This window comes from Toxorhynchites rutilus, chromosome 3 (genome assembly GCF_029784135.1).
Source record: "Toxorhynchites rutilus septentrionalis strain SRP chromosome 3, ASM2978413v1, whole genome shotgun sequence".
Taxonomy (NCBI): domain Eukaryota; kingdom Metazoa; phylum Arthropoda; class Insecta; order Diptera; family Culicidae; genus Toxorhynchites; species Toxorhynchites rutilus.
The window spans coordinates 230,806,020-230,825,263 of record NC_073746.1 but is presented as its reverse complement, the minus strand read 5'-3'; the positions used below and the strand labels follow the sequence as shown (position 1 = coordinate 230,825,263).

General features: G+C 38.8%; 2 protein-coding genes across 4 annotated transcripts in view; both read left to right on the top strand.

Annotated features, from left to right (window-relative positions):
* Positions 1 to 19,244, top strand: part of LOC129775161 (D(2) dopamine receptor) — a 147,083-nt gene that overhangs the window by 87,512 nt on the left and 40,327 nt on the right. The gene's annotated exons all lie outside the window — the stretch shown is intronic.
* LOC129775162 (uncharacterized) lies at positions 13,331 to 17,509 on the top strand. Its single transcript, XM_055779533.1, has 3 exons — positions 13,331 to 13,861; positions 13,924 to 14,450; positions 14,538 to 17,509. Exons 2-3 carry the CDS (start codon positions 14,018 to 14,020, stop codon positions 14,831 to 14,833), a joined length of 729 nt encoding a protein of 242 aa, XP_055635508.1. The 5' UTR covers positions 13,331 to 13,861; positions 13,924 to 14,017; the 3' UTR covers positions 14,834 to 17,509.

The window sequence follows — 19,244 nt, the reverse complement described above, 5'->3', positions numbered from 1 at the left end:
TCCAGGCTTGCGTTTTTTTCTTGTGGCGGAGTAAAACTTTTTCTTCGTTAGCTGAGAGGATATCCGGCATTATTCGCAATGGACACGGCTTTGTCCCTTATTCTGAAAAAAGGAAAATGAATGTCAAGATGAGTATTAGCATCGCGCCAGTTGCAATTTCATTCACAACGAAAACTGTTTTTTTTTTGTAGATGTATTTTCATCTGTAACTCTATGTATCAGGTTGGAGGAAAAATTAATCCATTATTTTCTCGGTAGCTGTGTAGCTTCAGTGATCAATATCGCGCGTAATATCGATCATATAAGATTATGTTCGTTGTAAAGGTGATATTTCACACAGAAAAAATTATTTTGCAATTTTTTGTTTGTTTCGTTCAGTTGTAAGCTACAGGGCGTTAACAATGGAAGTCAACAAAAAGAAAATTCGGTACATTTTACAATTTTTCTTTTATAATGTTGATTTTTTTTTGTTTCAATTTTTTAACTCATTTTTTAAAATTGTTTTAGTGCAATACACTAAACTCAGATCTCTATTCTCATCTGGCCACACATGTCTATAGCGACTCGCCAGAAACTCCGGGAGCTTGATTGGGATGTTTTAATGCATCCACCATATAGTCTGGACCTGGTACCAAGCGATTACCACCTTTTTCTTGCATTGCAAAACTTCCTGAGTGTTATTAGGATCAATAGAAGATTGTAAAAATCGATTACCAGATTTTTCCGCCAACAAGGACCAAGACTTCCATGAGAGAAGCATGATGAAGCTACTTTTAGAATAGCAACAAATTTTACAAATAAAAAAAAACGGTGCATATTTGACCCAAATCGAATAATTCGAAACATATGCAATAATGTTTTGAAATCCACGCAAAAATAATAGTTTCCGATTCGTATAGAACAGTGGTTGGAGCTTATGGCGAACATGCTCTTGGGGAATCGCAAGACAAATCAAGATTTTGTGTTGCATTTTTTCTGATATACTGGTCGTTTTTGATGCAGAGTACAGTTCAATAAATAGTTTTTTGGTCCCCTCAACTGTTAATTCGGCTTATTCAAACACTTTCGGTGGTTTCCACGTTCCACATTCCTCATATCGTTATCATTGTTACCTTTTGGGACCACCCATTCCAATATAACAATGATGATGATAATATAACGATATGATAACGATATGAGGAATGTGGAACGTGGAAACCTGTATTGTGATGCTAAAACAAGTTTTGTACCTTCGATCAATCCCGAAATACAGCTGGTTTTGTGATTCCGGATTCTAAATGAATCAAGCTTTAATCATCAGTACGGAGGGAAACATCATGAGAAAGGCTGGCTTCGTCTTCTGATTGAAGTTATTCATTAACTTTACTAAAACAGCAACACAATAATGTATTATAGACTACGTTTGTGAGTACTTTATTATGCTTCGATATAACGTACAATTCGATACAACGTACAATTTTGAAAGTGAAATGTACGTTATATCGAAGATTACCTGTATTTCGATTTTAAATGCAAACTATCTTCAGAAGGCTTTTAGAACTTACTGATACAAACAATTTGCGATGCAAAATTTTTCAATATCTCAACTCTTCTTCTTCTTCTTCAATGGCACTAACGTTCCTAGAGGAACTTCGCCGTCTCAACGTAGTATTACTTGCGTCATTTTTATTAGTACTTAGTTGAGATTTCTATGCCAAATAACACGCCTTGAATGCATTCTGAGTGGCAAGCTCTAGAATACGCGTGATCACAGTGCAAGTCGGAGGAAATTTCTTTGACGAAAAATTCCATCGACCAGAACGGGAATCGAACCCGAACACCCGGCATGTTAGTTATCTCAACTCTACTCAAAGTTATTGATATCTCTTCCCAAAAATACGCCCTCTTCATTGGTTTGTCGTTTTTTTCTGGGGCAAACATCTAAAATGTTTATTGGTGGCAGTTGAAGGATCATGTTCGATTCTACATATTGTGACATTTTCAAATCTATGTAATTTTTTTTGTATTTGAGTAAACTAAAATTGAAACCATGAGTTTTTGGGTGGAAAACCATCAATAACCATCAATAATAAGGATATTGATAAGTTCCACATCGTAAAAAAGTAAAACGCCGTCCTCATTTTCAAAGAAATACGGCCCGATGACTCCACCAGACCATAATGCGCACCAAACAGTGACTTTTGGCGGATGCAATGGCCTCTCAACAATCACGTGTGGATTTTCTGAGCCCCATATACGGAAATTTTGGGTGTTCACATAGCCACCGAGCTCGAAATGTGCCTCATCGCTGAAGAAAATTTGATGCGAAAATTCAGCATTTTGCTGCTGTTGTTCGTTCACCCAATCGACGTGTGCCCGACGCATTCCATGGTCACAACGCTCTAATTTTTGTACCAGTTGGACTTTATATGGATGTAGGTGCAAGTTCAAATGCAAAATTCGCCACAATGATGTGTTTGACAAGCCCAATTGCTGAGCACGCCGTGGAATCGAAACATTCGGGTCATCCTCCACACTGGCAGCACCAGCAGCAATATTTTCGGCCAAACGCACATTACGATGATGCACAGGTTTCACAATATCCGCCACGGATCCAGTTTGTTCGAATTTACGCACTACATTTGCGATTGTGTGCTCTGTAGGCCGTCCATGACGACCAAAATCCGTCCGTAATGCTCGAAAAACATTTGCCGGTTTTTCATCATTTTTATAGTATTATTTAACAAAATTAACACGTTGTGCGATGCTAAAACGATCCATATTGTAAAATGGCAGACATTCAACTAACAATATGACGCTTTGGTTGACAGCTATGTCAAACGGTTGTCAGCGTAGGGCTGTATACTTTCGGAAGTCCGAAATGGAAAACCCTGTATAAAAGATAAAGCAAAAAATCCTTTCTTTCATGGTCACCCTAATGCAACTTGAAATAAAAAGCGTTAATTCGATTATATCAAATCTATACATCTATATATATAAAAATGAAGTGATGTCTGTCTGTCTGATTCTTATAGACTCCGAAACTACTGAACCGATCGACATGAAAATTGGTATGTAGGGGTTTTTGGGGCCGGAGAAGGTTTTCGTGACAGTTTGAGACCCCTCCCCCCTCTCTAAGGGGGGGCTGCCATACAAATGAAACACAAATTTCTGCATTACTCAGAAATTAATCAAGCAAACGAAACCAAAGTTGGCATGTGAAGGTTTTAAGGTACAATAAATGCTTCTATGATAGTTAGACACTCCTCCCCCCATACAAATGAAACACAATTTTTTGCATTACTCGAGAATTAATCAAGCAAATGAAACTAAATTAGTCATATGGAGGTTTTAGGGTGCAATAAATGTTTCTATGGTGGTTAGATACCCCTCACCCCCTCTAAGAGGAGTCTGCCATATAAATGAAACACAAATTTCTGCATTACTCGAGAATTAATCAAGCAAATAAAACCAAATTTGGCATGTGGAGGTTATAGGGTGCAATTAATGTTTTTACGGTAGTGAGACACTCCACCTCCCTCTTTAAGAGGGGGCTGCCATACAAATGAAACACAAATTTTTGCATTACTCGAGAATTAATCGATCAAATGAAATGAAATTTGGCATGTTATTTGCAAGTGGTTGAAAAATCTTGAACGAGAATTTTGTCTGAAAATAATCTGGTATTATAATTTCGAGTTTTGGTAGAAGTACTAGGAATTTTATAGTAAAAGGTAATTTTAAAGGGGAGATTAGAAGATCAATCACTGTATAATTCTGCGATTGGAACCATGAACAGCGCTTAGTAAGAAAACGTGCATGTGATACCGAAAAATAAATTTTGGGCGGGACGAAGTATAACTGGATTTCTGTCTGTCTGTCTGTCTGATTCTTATGAACTCGGAAACTACTGAACCGATCAACATGAAAATTAGTTTTTAGGGGTTTTTGGGGTCGGGGAAGGTTCCTATGATAGTTTGAGACCCCTCCATAATTTCTAAGGGGGGGCTGCCATACAAATGAAACACAAATTTCTGCGTTACTCGAGAATTAATCAAGCAAACGAAATAAAATTTGGCATGTGGAGGTTTTAGGGTGCAATAAATGTGCTTACGGTGGTTAGACACTCCACCCCCACTTTAAGGGAGAGCTGCCACACAAATGAAACACAAATTTCTGCGCAACTCGAAAACTAATCAAGCAAGTGGAGCCGATTTCGGCATGTGAAGGTTCTAGGGGGCACGAAACGTTCCTATGGTAGATAGACATTCAAGAACTAATCAAGCAAACGGAACCAAATTTGGCATGTGGAGGTTTTAGGGGGCAAGAAAAATTTCTAAGGTGGTTCAACACTCCTCCCATCTCTCTAAGGGGAAGGCTACCATGAAATGAAACATAATTTTCTACATAACTCGAAAACTAATCGAGCAAATGGAACCAAAATTGGCATATGGAGGTTTTAGGGATCGATAAACGTTTCTATGGTGTTTCGACACTCCTCCTTCCTCTCTAAGCAGAGGCTACCATACAAATGAAACACAAATTTCTGCATAACTCGAAAACTAATCAATCAAATGGAGCCAAATTTGGCATGTGAAGGTTTTTGAATATGAAAAATGTTTCTATGATGGTATGACACTCCTCCCTTCTCTGAAATGGAGGGGGGTCCTGTAAAAATAATACACATATTTTAACCAAACCTGACAAATGATTTTTTTTAATGTGATAAAACGCACTCCTATATCTTCTTCTATCTAAATAAATAAAAATGGATCGCCGAATGTGTTGATAAGAGCAAAACTCGAGAAAGGTATTGTCCGATTTTGGGCTGTCTTTATTCTATCATATTTTCTGTATGAAATATTGCGTTAGAGTCACCATGAAAAAAACCCGTTTTTTGCTCTAACTTTTACATCTCAACCTTTACTTAAAAATTATCTTGAGTTGTCTTTTAGAGCTTAGCAAGATAAACATTTAGCGCTGCAGAACTTGTCAATATCATAATCCTACTCAAAGATAATGATGCTTTTTAAACTTAAAACTTATGATTTCAAATTTAGTTTACTAAAATACAAAACATAAAATAGTTTTGAAAATGTCACATTATGTAGAATATAATGAGCCCTTTCAAATTCTGGCAATAAATGTTTTTATGTCTATCCCAGAAAGAACGACAAACAAATAAAGAGAGCGTGGTTTTGAGGAAGAAAAAAAAAAAAAAGGTTCACGTGGAACTACCTTAGCTTAGCAATCATTCGTTTGTATTGATTAAATTCTTGATTGAATGAAACAGTTTCCAAATTCAATTGAGTTCAATATATTTGCTCTGTGAGTGAAAAAAATGAACAAATGCCGTGTAAAGTCAATTCATTTATTGTGATTGATTGTTCTTCGTTACAAGTAAATTTAATGACGGACCTTTTACGTTTGGTATGATGACTAGAACAAAATATATGTACGGAAGAATTATCAAACGTTTGATGAACCAGCCTAAGGCTGAAAATCTTTCCAATAAAGACAAAAAAAAAATTATCAAACGATTATTTTATTTTACATTTCCCTCTGAAGTTTACATCCCAAAAGTGTACATACTTCTCGAATCTCGAATTTGCTTGAAACTGGGAAGTTCATTCGCTTCTAGTGGCTGCACGATTTTCCCAGGTTCCTAAGTTTAGAAGATCATGTTAGGACAGACATATTCCACTCTGCACAAAGGCAAGCGAGGACAAAAGTACTCGCAGTTTGCATTTATTTGCAGAGCCGATTTCCCCAGAAACCTCGGTTTTGAAGTCTGTGTTAGGGAAACACATTTCAATCGGAACAAAAATACCCCCGATTTGTATGAATTCGCAATGCCGATTTCCCCACGCTTCATGGATTTGAAGTCTGTGTTAGGGAAACACATTCCAGTCGGAACAAAAATACCCCCGACTTGCATGAATTTGAAATACCGATTTCTCCAGGCACCTTGGTTCAGAAATCTCTATTAGGGAACACATTTCGGTGGGAACAAAAGCTCCCCCTACTTTCGTGTGTTCTTTTTCTTCTTTTTGGCTTTAAGAGGGTTTAAACTTTTCAGTTCACTCGCCTCTAGGCTCTTTCGTGTGCTTGCAATGCCGATTTCGCTGCTTGGTTTTAAAGTCTGTGTTAGGGAACATTTTTCGATGAGAACAAAAGTCCCCCTACTTTCATGTATTTGCAATGCCGATTTCCCCAAGGCTGCTTGGTTTTGATGGTTGTGTTAGGGAAACCGTAAATCGGGCCAATCAAAACGATGCAGTTAGGGCGTTTAGATAACGCCTAATATTTTACAGTTATTCAATTGTTTATCTAATGAAAAACAACATTTTGTTAGTTGCGATAGATGCGTAGAAATATTCCCTATCAAGTGATGCAAACATCTCTCCTATCCAGTACGAAATGTTCGAGCTATAAGCATTCGAAATCTTTCATTTTTTCCTGCATGTTCTGTGTTTAGGTTTTCATTTTACCCTCCATATATTCCGGTTAGACGTAGTCCCACGTCAATATCAATTACGTTGAGTGGAGTTGATATACTGACATGTTCTGCATCACAAATTGTTTGTTGTTTGCTCTACAAGTCTTATGAGGGCAGTTTGCATGTAGAATTTGAAAAATAAAAGTTAGAGAAAAAAGTCCCCCTAACGCAACTTAGAAAAAAGCGCTATATCGGTTATTTTAAGAAATTGCAAAAAAAAACTTTGTTTTACAAAGCTGCTTAAAATAATTGGGGGTACAACATTGTCCAACTATGTTTACCTCTATTTTTAAAGATAAGAAAGTTAAATTTTTTATTTCATCGGAAATTTGGTTCACCCTTTTGTTGACAACATGAAATTGAGTGCTCTATTATACTGCCCATGTTTGTATAGGAGACGTAAGCGACAAAATGATAAAAATCTTTTTCGCCGTTATGCATTCTACGCAATGTAATACGTTCGCTCAACATGTAAACAAACATTTTTTGTTCGAAAACATTTGAGCAATTTTGAAAAAACGTTTCCGAAAAATCACTGTTTGTCCGCATAACAGACGTAGTTCCATACATCGTTCGAAAATCAACAATTATTAGTATTGTGTGCTATAAGCGAAATCTACATTTGAATCACATTCTTTGTAGAGTTCAAACATGCCTGTTACGATAGTATCTTATTACTTAGTGTTTTTTAATAGATGAACATAAGAAACCATTGAAACGCCACTCATATAATTATTATTTTCTGTACACTGTACTGCGATGAACAAAGAGAAGCAATTGTGTTTTTAATGTTATAATTACCTAAATTTCTGCATTTGAATCTTTAAGTATATAATGAAACAATCAGATCAGTAGTAAAATTAAAATAATATTGGTTCTTAGTATTATGACTCCTTGAATTTGACATCGAATTATTCCACATACTCAGCATTTACTCATGCCATTGGTGTAAGTCACTCCACCATCTTTATGCGATTGATCGTGATATCGGTAAATCATGTTGATAAAATTACCAACATTGCAGATTGCCTTTACAAACTCACTTAAGGGGGTATTCTAGTGTAGAGACACGAATTTCGGACGTTTTTTCGAACTCCGTAAAAATAAAACAAAGAATATTTTTACTATCCATTATATCATTATTCGTTTATCTATCTTTCAACAATAAAACAAAAATAGGACGGAAAAAAATATTCATAATTAGAATAGTTACATGCTGGTGAAGTGAGGGTGTTCAAAAAAAAGTTGTGCCATGGCGTACACGATTCCAGTCCTTCTGGTTATCTGAAACAAAAAAATCGAACAGATTCTGAATCAGTAAAAATGTCGCTATGGCATGAACCTCGGACAAGTCAAAAACATGGGTTTTAACAAAATGGCGGCTGTTTGAAAACAAAAATGCTTTTAAAACGTTTTTTTTTGCGTTTACCGATTTTTTAAAAATAGTAAAATTAAAAAGTTATAATTTTTTACTGGTTCATGCGATAGAGAGATGTATGCAGATTATTTTCATATAAATTTGACATAAATCGGTTCAGTAGAACTTGAGATATCGTGTACACCAGTTAGAAAAAAACTAGTTCCGAGAGAAACGCGTTTGAAGTTCATTGTGATGGCCGTAACAGGTTAGATACCATATCACTAAGATGGCTCTAACTAGGTAAATAATAGGATTTTCGATAAGTCCTTTCTAGAGTATATTCTTGAATGCCTAAACTACAGAAATATGGTAAAAAAAATGTCGATTTTTTCAGATTTCTAGACTAGAATACCCCCTTAATTGAAAAACACGAACCTGCTGTTCTTACCATATCCCAGAGTATTAAGGAAAAAAGTACTATTATATACTCGCAACAAATCCAGCGATCCAAATCCGACATTTCACTAAATTTCTGTCAAACCTTTTTGATTTTTATCGGTAACAACTGAAACTACAGACGGATACGTTTTGACTATAGTCGGAAATGTAAATACTAACACTACAGACAGAGCAACCTGGTGATTACGTCTAGCTATGCGAACAAATGTTCATTGAAACGATTGATTGTCCGCATAAATAGATGCAAGCGTTTTCCAAATGGAAAACAATATGTTTTAATCCACAAAATCTCATAGGCTCTTTTTTTTGCTGATAATATCCTTCAACTGGACAGATCATCTCATTGGAAATTTGCATGGTTTGCTTGTAGGCCGAAAAACAACAAAAATGCGTTTTCCCAACACTAAGGCCGATTACACATTATCCGGTTTCTGCCGGACCGGTTTGAAACCCAAATGGCAAATTTCGATCGGACCAACCTTTTTACGGCGCCGTGATGCAGCCGTCTACAGCGACTGCAATGTCCGGTGACCGGACAAGCATTATACGCGATGACCGTAGAATAGTGTCGACGTCTGGTGGAGACATCGGTTTGGGAAAGCAAATCATTCTCTATAAGATTATCACACCTCAAGACAGTTTTAAGTTGTTTAAATTTTTAATGAAAACTTTTACTTCATATTATTTGATTGCTCAGAACCTGTGGTATTGATTCTTCCTTAACCATTTTTGTATAGTTTTCTTGATATTTTAACTAAAACTCATCATTGTAATATACAATCATTATCAGACACAATTATTGTTCAGGAGGTTTCCCAACTTGCAAAAGAACGTATTACTTTATTACATAAAGAACACATTTCATGAGAAGAAGTTAATTTTCATTCATAGTTTTTATTTTAAGATATGTGTTTAATGCACCTGAAAATCCATTATCACTATCATTTCCCAAAAGCGGAGCACGAAGCTCCATGCCATGAAAGCGAATTGACAGTTGTTTGTCATGTCTGTTAGTATTAGTACAATTCAGGCAATTTTTCGTCTAATGTAATAGTATGTGTGCACTATTGACGTTTGTTTGTTGATTTTGAAACCAGTTGATAATTTGCAAGTGATATGGATGCTGAAATTTTTATTTCACTTCTTCAACAACTACCAGTGTTGTGGAACTAATTCTGTGATGCAAGTTTCTTCTCAAAGAGAAGCAATGGTCACAGGTGCACGATGTCATCATTTAGCATATTGCCACGGACTGTGTTATTAACGGTGAGTGGTGTCTTTTGACAAGCAGATCGAGTTATTTAATTGACTTCTATTTTTTGTTCACAGGCAACATCCCTTATCTGAAATAATTATTGAACGAGTTCGGGGATGTCAAACAAATCTTCAATCGGTTCATGGAGGGGCGGATTTCGAGCGGCTTTATCGAGCTGAATGAGAAGGTTAGTTTTTGTTAATTTGAACACACTAAAAATAATTCTCTCGTCTGATATTCTTTGGGTATTCCAGTTTGACCTGACCGGCGACGCGATCGACGAAGAGACCAAGGCACTCCAGCCAAAACTGTCAGATATGTGCTCTGTGGTCTAAATGTTCCAATGCCCGACGCCAAAGCATCGGGTCTGTCAGAACGAAATTCCAGCTTATCTGATTCGGTCATTCTTTGCCCCGGATCCGCGTATTGATAGCTGTGATGCGAATTGGGCTCGAGAAGCTGCCCATGCCCCAGGATTACGTGCTCGAGGAATTGCGTCATATGTTGAGCTCGTTCTTCGACGAGGATCAGCGGAAGTAGCAATGGAATAGTGTTTGAACGAATTATGTTATTTTATTCGTAATTTGTTTACTGTATTAATGAAATAAAAAAAAAACTCTAGAATGAATGGATGTGTATACATTCTCTTGTAGGTAAATTCCAAAATAATCACAGAAAGTGAACACATTATACATATAAATAAATAGTGCCTCTGGCTTGTAACGGAATGTTACTATTATTGGTTCATGAGACTGTTGAAAAATTATGTGGCAACAGAGCGTGTGAAATAAATCATACTATTCGTGTATGCTTGGAAACGAAATAATTATGCGTATGAATGAATAAACCGCAGCTGGACTAAAGTTAGTTTTTTAAACGTATTCTGAAGTGGGGCGGAAGTATTCACGATAGGTACGGTAAGAGCGCCGTTATGATGCAGGATGTGTGTAATGTCCGTGAGGCCTTTTCTAACTTTGATCATGCTCATGGTTTGCTACACTCCAACATTCGGCCTTATGTGATTTCCAAGGAACATACATATGAGAACGCTCGTGGTTGCCGCAGCAGCTGTGGGTTTAAGGTTTTCCGTCTGCACTCAGCTGCATGTAACCGGAATATTTGAAGCAATGTTTACCTGTCAAATCCACATATAAATAAATGCATATATGTGTTTGTGAGAGATGTACGGTTTTGTGTAGCGCGAGGTCTCTTTCACATTGTTGTCCGGTTTTCCGTCCAAACCCAGCGGCGCTTTTTGAAACCGGTCCGGCAGAAACCGGATAATGTGTAATCGCCCTAATGGTGTTGGTGATTACGTCTCCTCTGCAAACATGGGTAGTATATGTAACAATTTTGTCGAAGACAGTTTTTTTCTAGAGGCTAACTGTCGAGCTCTAGATGCTGATTTCCATTCATATGCACTTCCTGACCCATTGTGCAGTGCAGTTGAATTACTCAATTTATGCATGTGGCTCATTCATCAGATTCGGCTCCTTCTGATTATTTTTTTTTTAATTTGATGAAACATGTACTGAGCAGCACATGAATTCTTACGGAAATGTGTGAAAATGGTTCGATGATTAGTTTAGTTCAAAAACACAGATTTTTTTTTATGCATTTATAAATTACCTGAAAGGTAGGAAGCAGTTTGTCATTGTCTCACTTTGAAAAAAATTATTGCAAACGTGTATATTAGATGAAAAAAAATCTGGTTTTATAAGCACACACGTGGCACCGCTATGGTTGGTCGTATGAGAAAGAAAAACTGCATTTTGAATAACCACCATCATATATAAAATCCGAGTGGAGACATGGATGCTTCAGCATAAAATTGTTTTCAACAAAAGTTCCAACATGTCGTGACGCAACCCACATAGTGGACATTCACTATCGATTATTCATGGCACAATACAAACTGACCAATTTTCAGTTTACAATTTTTTTTTGCGAAATGTAAGCCATAAATTGGCCTTTCCACCAAATGTGCCATTGTAACCCAACGTTTATATACAATCAGCGGCGATTGATGAGCCAGCTGTCGCGTGAATATCTCAGTTGACTTCTGCGTGGGGATATTGTGGATCCAGCACGGGTATCATCTGAACCAATTTGTCCAGCCTGCGAATTGGCAGGCGCATATTAAAATCACAAATCAGCGAACAGACGTCGAAAGAGGAGTTATTGCGAGCTTAACGGCAAAATGGGCGAAGTTATTCAAAAACAGGACAAATAATTTGCCGATTGTTGTCTGCAATTGTGGTGCACTTCTGGAAATAAAACTCGGTACGTTGACTTTGGTATTGAGTAATTCCAAATAAAATCGCCCTGAGAATGCAGATTTTAAAAACATTGTTAGGGCAGGATCGTTGATTTCTAATCGGAACTTAGAAAAATTCAATAGGCACTTTGGATCGACTAATGGTTTGTAATAAATTTTATTTAACACTTCTGTTCACTTTGGCGGTACAATTGGGATTGATTTGCTATATTGGACCTGACTTATTATTTGCTAAGTCGAATTCAAATCAAATTGAATATGTTATTCAAGCTATTATTTAGCTGCCTATTCAAACTGACAGTATTCTACCACTACACGAACCTGTTCAGTTGTATTATTTCAGTGTGGCAGTACTAGATCTGACTGTAAAAATCCCTGTCGCTAAGCTTATTTATACTGACAACTGTCATCGCCGCCACCTGAAATTCCTGAATTTCACTCTGGTTAATCTAATGTCAGTTCGGTATTTACAATTTGTTTTGCTTTGAAAATAAACGGAATCGAATCGAAAGTGTTTTTCTTTAGGAATCCGAAAAATCGTTGGAATTTTCAGTGTTTTCGTACGGAAGCGGGCAAATCTTTGTGATAGGTCGGCGGATAGTTCCTCTTGCGGTGCGAAGTGTGACGACTCGGATGAGTCCGTCTTTTCCAGGGTGAACTTCGATGATTCGGCCCAATGACCATTTGACTGGTGGAAGAAATTCGTCAACAATGACGACCATTCTGCCTGTTTGGAATGATGTTTTTCGGTGGTGTCTGTTTTCCTTCTGCAGTTCTTGGAGGTATTCGGTTTTCCACTGGTGCCAGAATTGCCGCACTCGTTGTTGCAGCAGGTGATAGTGGTTGAGTCTGTTTGTTGTGTGTCCGGTGAAGTCGGGATCGGGGAGAGCGGACAGTGATTCCCCAATCAAGAAATGTGCGGGTGTTAACACGGCCAAGTCGTTCGGGTCCTCGGTCAATGGTGTGAGTGGCCGTGAATTCATGCACGCTTCAATTTCGGTCAAAATTGTTGATAAATCCTCAAATGTGAGCATAGTGTTTCTCAGCTGTCGATACAAATGCTTTTTGGCTACCTTGACAGCTGCCTCCCACAATCCGCCGAAGTGGGGGGCTTTTGGTGGAATCATATGCCATTGTATGCCTTCATTTGTGCAAAAATTTGTGATTTGTTGTGTTGCATTTTCGTTTCGTAATAGCCGGTAAAGTTCGTGCAATTCGTTTCGTGCTCCTTCGAAATTTTTCCCATTATCGGAGTGAATCTGATTTGGGCGGCCTCGCCGGGAAATAAATCTTCTTAGGGCCGATAAGAATGCTGGTGTTGACAAATCGCTCACCAGTTCTATATGCACGGCTTTCGTGGTGAAGCATACGAAAATGCAAATGTATGCTTTTGTGGGTGATGCTCTCTTGTGAATCGGTTTTATGTACAAAGAGCCAGCATAGTCTACTCCAGCCACTGAGAATGGGCGACTTGGAGTTATTCTTTGTTGTGGCAATTGACCAGTTTGTTGTTTAGCGGGTGTGGGCGAAGCGCGCGCACACTGATAGCAATTAAGAATTATGCTATTTATTATTCGTCTTCCGTTAATTGGCCAATATTCTTGGCGCATTTTAGCTAGCGTTACACGGCCGCCACCATGCAACAATTTCAGGTGATAATGTTGTGCAAGTGTTCGTGTGAATGGATGAAAGCCAGGAAGGAGGATAGGATGCTTTGTGAGGTAAGGTTGATCAGATAGATTTAGTCTTCCGCCTACTCTGAGAATCCCTTCAGTGTCTATGAATGGTGATAGTAGACACAATGATGAATTTTTCGGTAATGTTTTTCCCTTCCCTAATTCCCTTAATTCTTCATGAAACACATCTGCTTGGGCTAATTTTACTAATTTCTTGCAGGAATTCGAAAGCTCATCGACGGAAAGTGGTATCAATTTGCTTCCAGGAACTATTGGTGAACGACGTCGACACGATGTGATGAATCGGATACAGTAGGCAGTTACTCGGAGCAATTTTGTGTGGGTGGAAAAAATCGTAAACATGCTGTTTATGTTCGGTTGTGCTTGTGTGACTAATACAATTTTTCTTTTTTCTAGCACTTCTTCAGATGCATCATGATCAGTTGTTGACGATGGCCATTCATCGGGCGATAATTTAAGCCACGGAGGTCCATGATGCCATAGGTCATTAATGACGAAATCTTCGACGCCTATTCCACGCGTTATGAGATCTGCAGGGTTCTGCTTTCCTGCTATATGGTTCCAGGGTGATCCATGGGTGTCCTGTTGGATTTCTGAAACCCTGTTAGCCACGAAAGTTTTCCACGTAGTCGGAGGTGATCGTAACCAAGCAAGCGTCACAGAAGAATCGGACCAGAAATATGTAGCAGATATATTCATATTCAATGCTTCAACTATTCGGCAATACAATCTGGATGCTAGAACAGCTGCTGATAATTCCAGTCTTGGTATGGAGAGCTGCTTCAACGGCGCGACTTTGGATTTAGCAGCTATTAATTGGACGTACACTTGCCCATTGGAATCGGTGGATCTGGCATATCCACATGCACCATATGCTCGTTCTGATGCATCGGCGAAAAAATGCAACTGCACAGTTGAATTGGGTAGGAATGCGAACCTTTTGGTTTTATAATTTGCTATTTGTGGTAATTCTGAGCAATAGTTTTTCCATTTCATTTCTATTCTTTCAGGAACATCTTCATCCCATCCACATGGAAGTAACCAGAGCTCTTGTAGAAAAATTTTTGCTTTTATCGTGACTGGGGCGGTCAAACCAAGTGGATCGAATTGTCTGGCGATACATGAAAGGATGGATCGTTTCGTGGGCGGAAATTTATCTTCACTGTGGTCAAACGGAAAGGAAAACTCGTCTGTGTGCGGTTCCCAGCTGACGCCAAGAGCCCGAATTGCAGAATTGGGCCCTAATTTAAGGACAGGACTCATACCGATTGGCTGTGGTTCGAGCCCATCAAGCACCTTTGGATGATTTGATGACCATTTCCTCAGGCAAAAACCTCCCTTGGATAGAAGTTCATCGAGTTGCTGGCGTGTTTCTGTTGCTTCTGCTGTGGAGTTTACTCCACTTATTAGGTCATCCATATAAAATCCTTTCATTAATGCTGTACGACCTAGTGGATAACTGTTTCCCTCATCCTCAGCCAATTGTTGTAAGGTTCGAGTGGCGAGAAATGAAGATGGGGCTAGGCCATATGTAACGGTTTGCAATTCGTAGGTTGATATTGGCTCATGAGGACTGAAGCGCCAGAAAATTCTTTGGAAGTGAGTATCGACTGGATGTACTAATATCTGACGGTACATCTTTTCTATGTCAGCCACTAATGCGATCGGATATCTACGAAACCGAATTAATAGAGTCAGAAGTTCATCCTGCATGGTAGGCCCAACCTGAAGCGCATTATTCAGGGAATAGCCGGTACAACTTTTGGCTGATCCATCAAAGACAACACGCATTTTTGTGCTGCTGGAGCTCTTGAATACTGGATGGTGTGGTAAATAAAATGCCCTGATGTTTTCTTTATCTGGTGGGAATACCTGCTTCATGTGCCCGAGGGATAGATATTCTAACATGAAGTCATGGTACTGCTGTTTCAATTCTGGATTATTTGAAAATCGTTTCTCTAAAATCTCGAATCGGCGGAGAGCTACCGATTTTGAATCGCCTAGCATACAATCCAAGTTCTGTTGTCGTGGTAATTTTACTATGTATCTACCTTCGGAAGTTCTAGAAACATTCGCAGCATAATGTTCTTCGCATTGTCGTTCTTCTTCGGAGTAGTTGGGACGGTTGCTTATTTCTTCTATACGCCAAAATTGCTCTAATGCGTCATGAAGAGGATCGGTAAGTATCGCATGACAACTTGTCAGGCATGGTTCACGAGGTATGTTTATTCGACCGGACATGATCCAGCCAAAAACACTGTTTATCAGGGAAGCCTTGTCCGCTTGATCGATTCTCATGCCAGGGTTCACAAACGTGAAGAAATGTTCTGCTCCCAAAAGAATATCGATTGCTCCGGTTTTATTGAAGTTTGGGTCTGCCAAGAACAAATCAGACGGTAGTTTCCAACTCTCAATTGGAAATGAAGCGGAAGGTAAGTTGATGGTTATACGAGGCATTATCAAAAAGCTTAAATCAAGCTCGAAATTGGATCTTCTGGATCGTATTCGTGTGTGAACTGAATGTTGTACGGTGGATGTAGATTCTCCAATGCCATATATTGGTAGTTGAATTTTATGTTTCTTGAGTTTCAACAGTTGGCATAATTTTTCGCTCATGATATTGGATTGCGAACCGCTATCCAACATTGCTCTGGCAGGATGCACAGTTCCATTTGCGTCGACAACTAATAATACCACAGTTGATAGCATAACGTTCGAATTCGATAGTGGAGCACTGTTCGATTCAACAGTGGTATGATTGGAAGATGTGACAGGCGGTTGATGATCATAAACAAACTGACGATTGTTTGTTATGCTGGCGGATCGTTGGATGGATGTATTTCTTGGTTCATTTGCAGGTGTTTGATGATAAATTGGTGTTTCGTTCATAGGAAAACTTGAATGAAGCATAGTGTGGTGTCTTTTTCTACAGTGACGACAGGTGTATTTGGATGGACAATTGCGGGAAACATGATCTTGGCGAAAACAGTTATGGCAGAGACGGCGATTGTTTATCAGATTGAGACGATCAGCTGGACTCATTCTTTCGAATGTTGGGCATCTCAACGGTGGATGTTGTTGGTCACAAGCATGACATGTTCTTTGTTGTTTTTCAGCAGCAGTATGTGTTGTGATTTTTGTGAATTTGTTTGCGAATTATGTTGTTGTGATTTTGTGAATTCATGGGATGTGATGATTGATTATTCACAGACATGGATTCAAATCTGGTATTTCGATTGTCGTTGCGTAATCTTCCCATGACTTTAGTGTTGCTTCATCAAGACGCAGACACAAAAGGTGTTCGAGTATTGTACTCCATGCTTCGATTGGCTCACCGAGCTGGTGAAGGATTTTAGTGTGACGTTCGTACTCGTCAACAACATTATGTAAAGCGGCGGCAGATTCTTTCTTCATTCGAGGACAATCAAGAAGAGCTTGCAAATGTCGTTTCTTGAGCAAATATTCGTTCGCATAACGGGATTTTAATGCTTGCCATGCAATTGAATAATTGGCGGAGCACATTGAAATGGATTCAAATACTTGCGCTGCTTCTCCTTTAACTGCAGCACGGAGATAATGAAATTTTTGAATATCGGATACATCGGCATTCGAGTGTATGAGCGCGACGAATGTATCGTGGAAAGTCAACCACTGATTATAGTCTCCATCAAATTCTGGTAACGAGATGGTCGGAAGCTTTATACCGGAGAGCCCAGAGATAGCAGAGTTAGGAGTTGTGTTCATTGAAGAAGGGATACAGGGTAGATAGGATTTTAGAGTGGCTTTTATTCGGAAGTAGACCGATTCAAAATCGGATCGTATTTGTGTATTGGCGGCCATATCTTCATCGGTGTCTTCGTCAATTTCCAGTTGCGTCTGCACGTCGTCTAACTTCCTCCATATCGTGTCCAAACTCTCTATCCTCAATGGTACTTGCGATGCGTCGCGATCGGCGATGAAATTCTCCACGAACTGTTCCGCTCTCCCCAGCGATGATATCAGCGATACACGGCGATTTGTGAGTCGCTGCATTGTGCGATCCTCATCCATTGTGAGCGGGAGAGTTGATAACCGGTGGGAAAAAGAAAAGACCCGGTAGAACTGGATACAGGAAATAGAATTTTTGGAACGCTACTAACCTTTTCAAGGCGAGCGTAATGCCTTGTATTATTCGTATTTCGTATCACGATCAGTCCTCCGTCCTCCAGCGATGTATGCGGTCCGTTGATGATATTATCCGCCGGAATTAAATAAAACGAGAGAAAAATCTCAAGGTATCTCACGAGAATACCTGCAGGATTGGAATTACACGTACCGTGTAGCCTTTTTTCACAGGCCTTGTATAATTTGTGAATCACAGGCGGGAACTATTTGCGATGAGGATTGGTTAATGCAATAACCGGAAAATAAATACTCCACTATGATGACACGGAGATCCAAATCACTGAATTTTCTTGCGATACGGAATCGGGAAAGAAATCTCTTAATCCTGGTCACGGCACCAAATGTTAGGGCAGGATCGTTGATTTCTAATCGGAACTTAGAAAAATTCAATAGGCACTTTGGATCGACTAATGGTTTGTAATAAATTTTATTTAACACTTCTGTTCACTTTGGCGGTACAATCGGGATTGATTTGCTATATTGGACCTGACTTATTATTTGCTAAGTCGAATTCAAATCAAATTGAATATGTTATTCAAGCTATTATTTAGCTGCCTATTCAAACTGACAGTATTCTACCACTACACGAACCTGTTCAGTTGTATTATTTCAGTGTGGCAGTACTAGATCTGACTGTAAAAATCCCTGTCGCTAAGCTTATTTATACTGACAACTGTCAAACATGTATTTTTGATTCGAATGAAAGTTTATATTCCGTTTGGTTTGGAGTAAATATGAGTTTTACACAGCAATTGGGAATTTTTGACGTAGGACTACGTCTTTCATTTCTATACCGGGGTGTAAAATCAAAGTTTCGAAAACGAAAGCGTTACGCCGGAGACCGAGATTTTGAGCGTTAATAGCTCCTAAACAACTGAACGAAATGGTATGATAAACACTTCATTCGAAAGATAAAATGTCTACGCGTTATATACTTGTTACTTTTTGATCCAAAAACTTGTTTCAATAGTCTTAAAATTGCTTTCAAAACAGGCTATTGAAATCACCAATCGGTATATAAGCGAGCGGCGCTCGGAAATCCACTCAGTTCTAATTGAACAGCGATTGGAGCATGTTGTCACTGTTGCGGTGAAGCTCTTTATTTATCATGAAAGCGCGGATGAACGGTGTCACCAAGAGCCTGTTTGTGCACCCTAGGCCAGAAGGAAATCTATCAGGAGGAGAGTGATGCCACAAACGGTTCCCTGGGAAGACATCGCTACACACACATACACGCGCGGCTATTAACAGGTGGTTATCGAGTTGGCATTAACCACTGGTGGGCTTCCAGTATCGAGGAAAATGTGGAAATATCTAATCGTTACTGAAAATAATCTGCCAGTTCCTCTGGGAATTTTCAAAATATATTCATGTGAAAGAGTTTAATTGAATGTTTTCTATCCATGTAACACTGTGACCAAATATGTTTCAATCAAGTGCTATTAACAGGTGGTTATCGAGTTGGTATTAACCACTGGTGGGCTTCCAGTATCGAGGAAAATGTGGAAATAACTAATCGTTACTGAAAATAATCTGCCAGTTCCTCTGGGAAT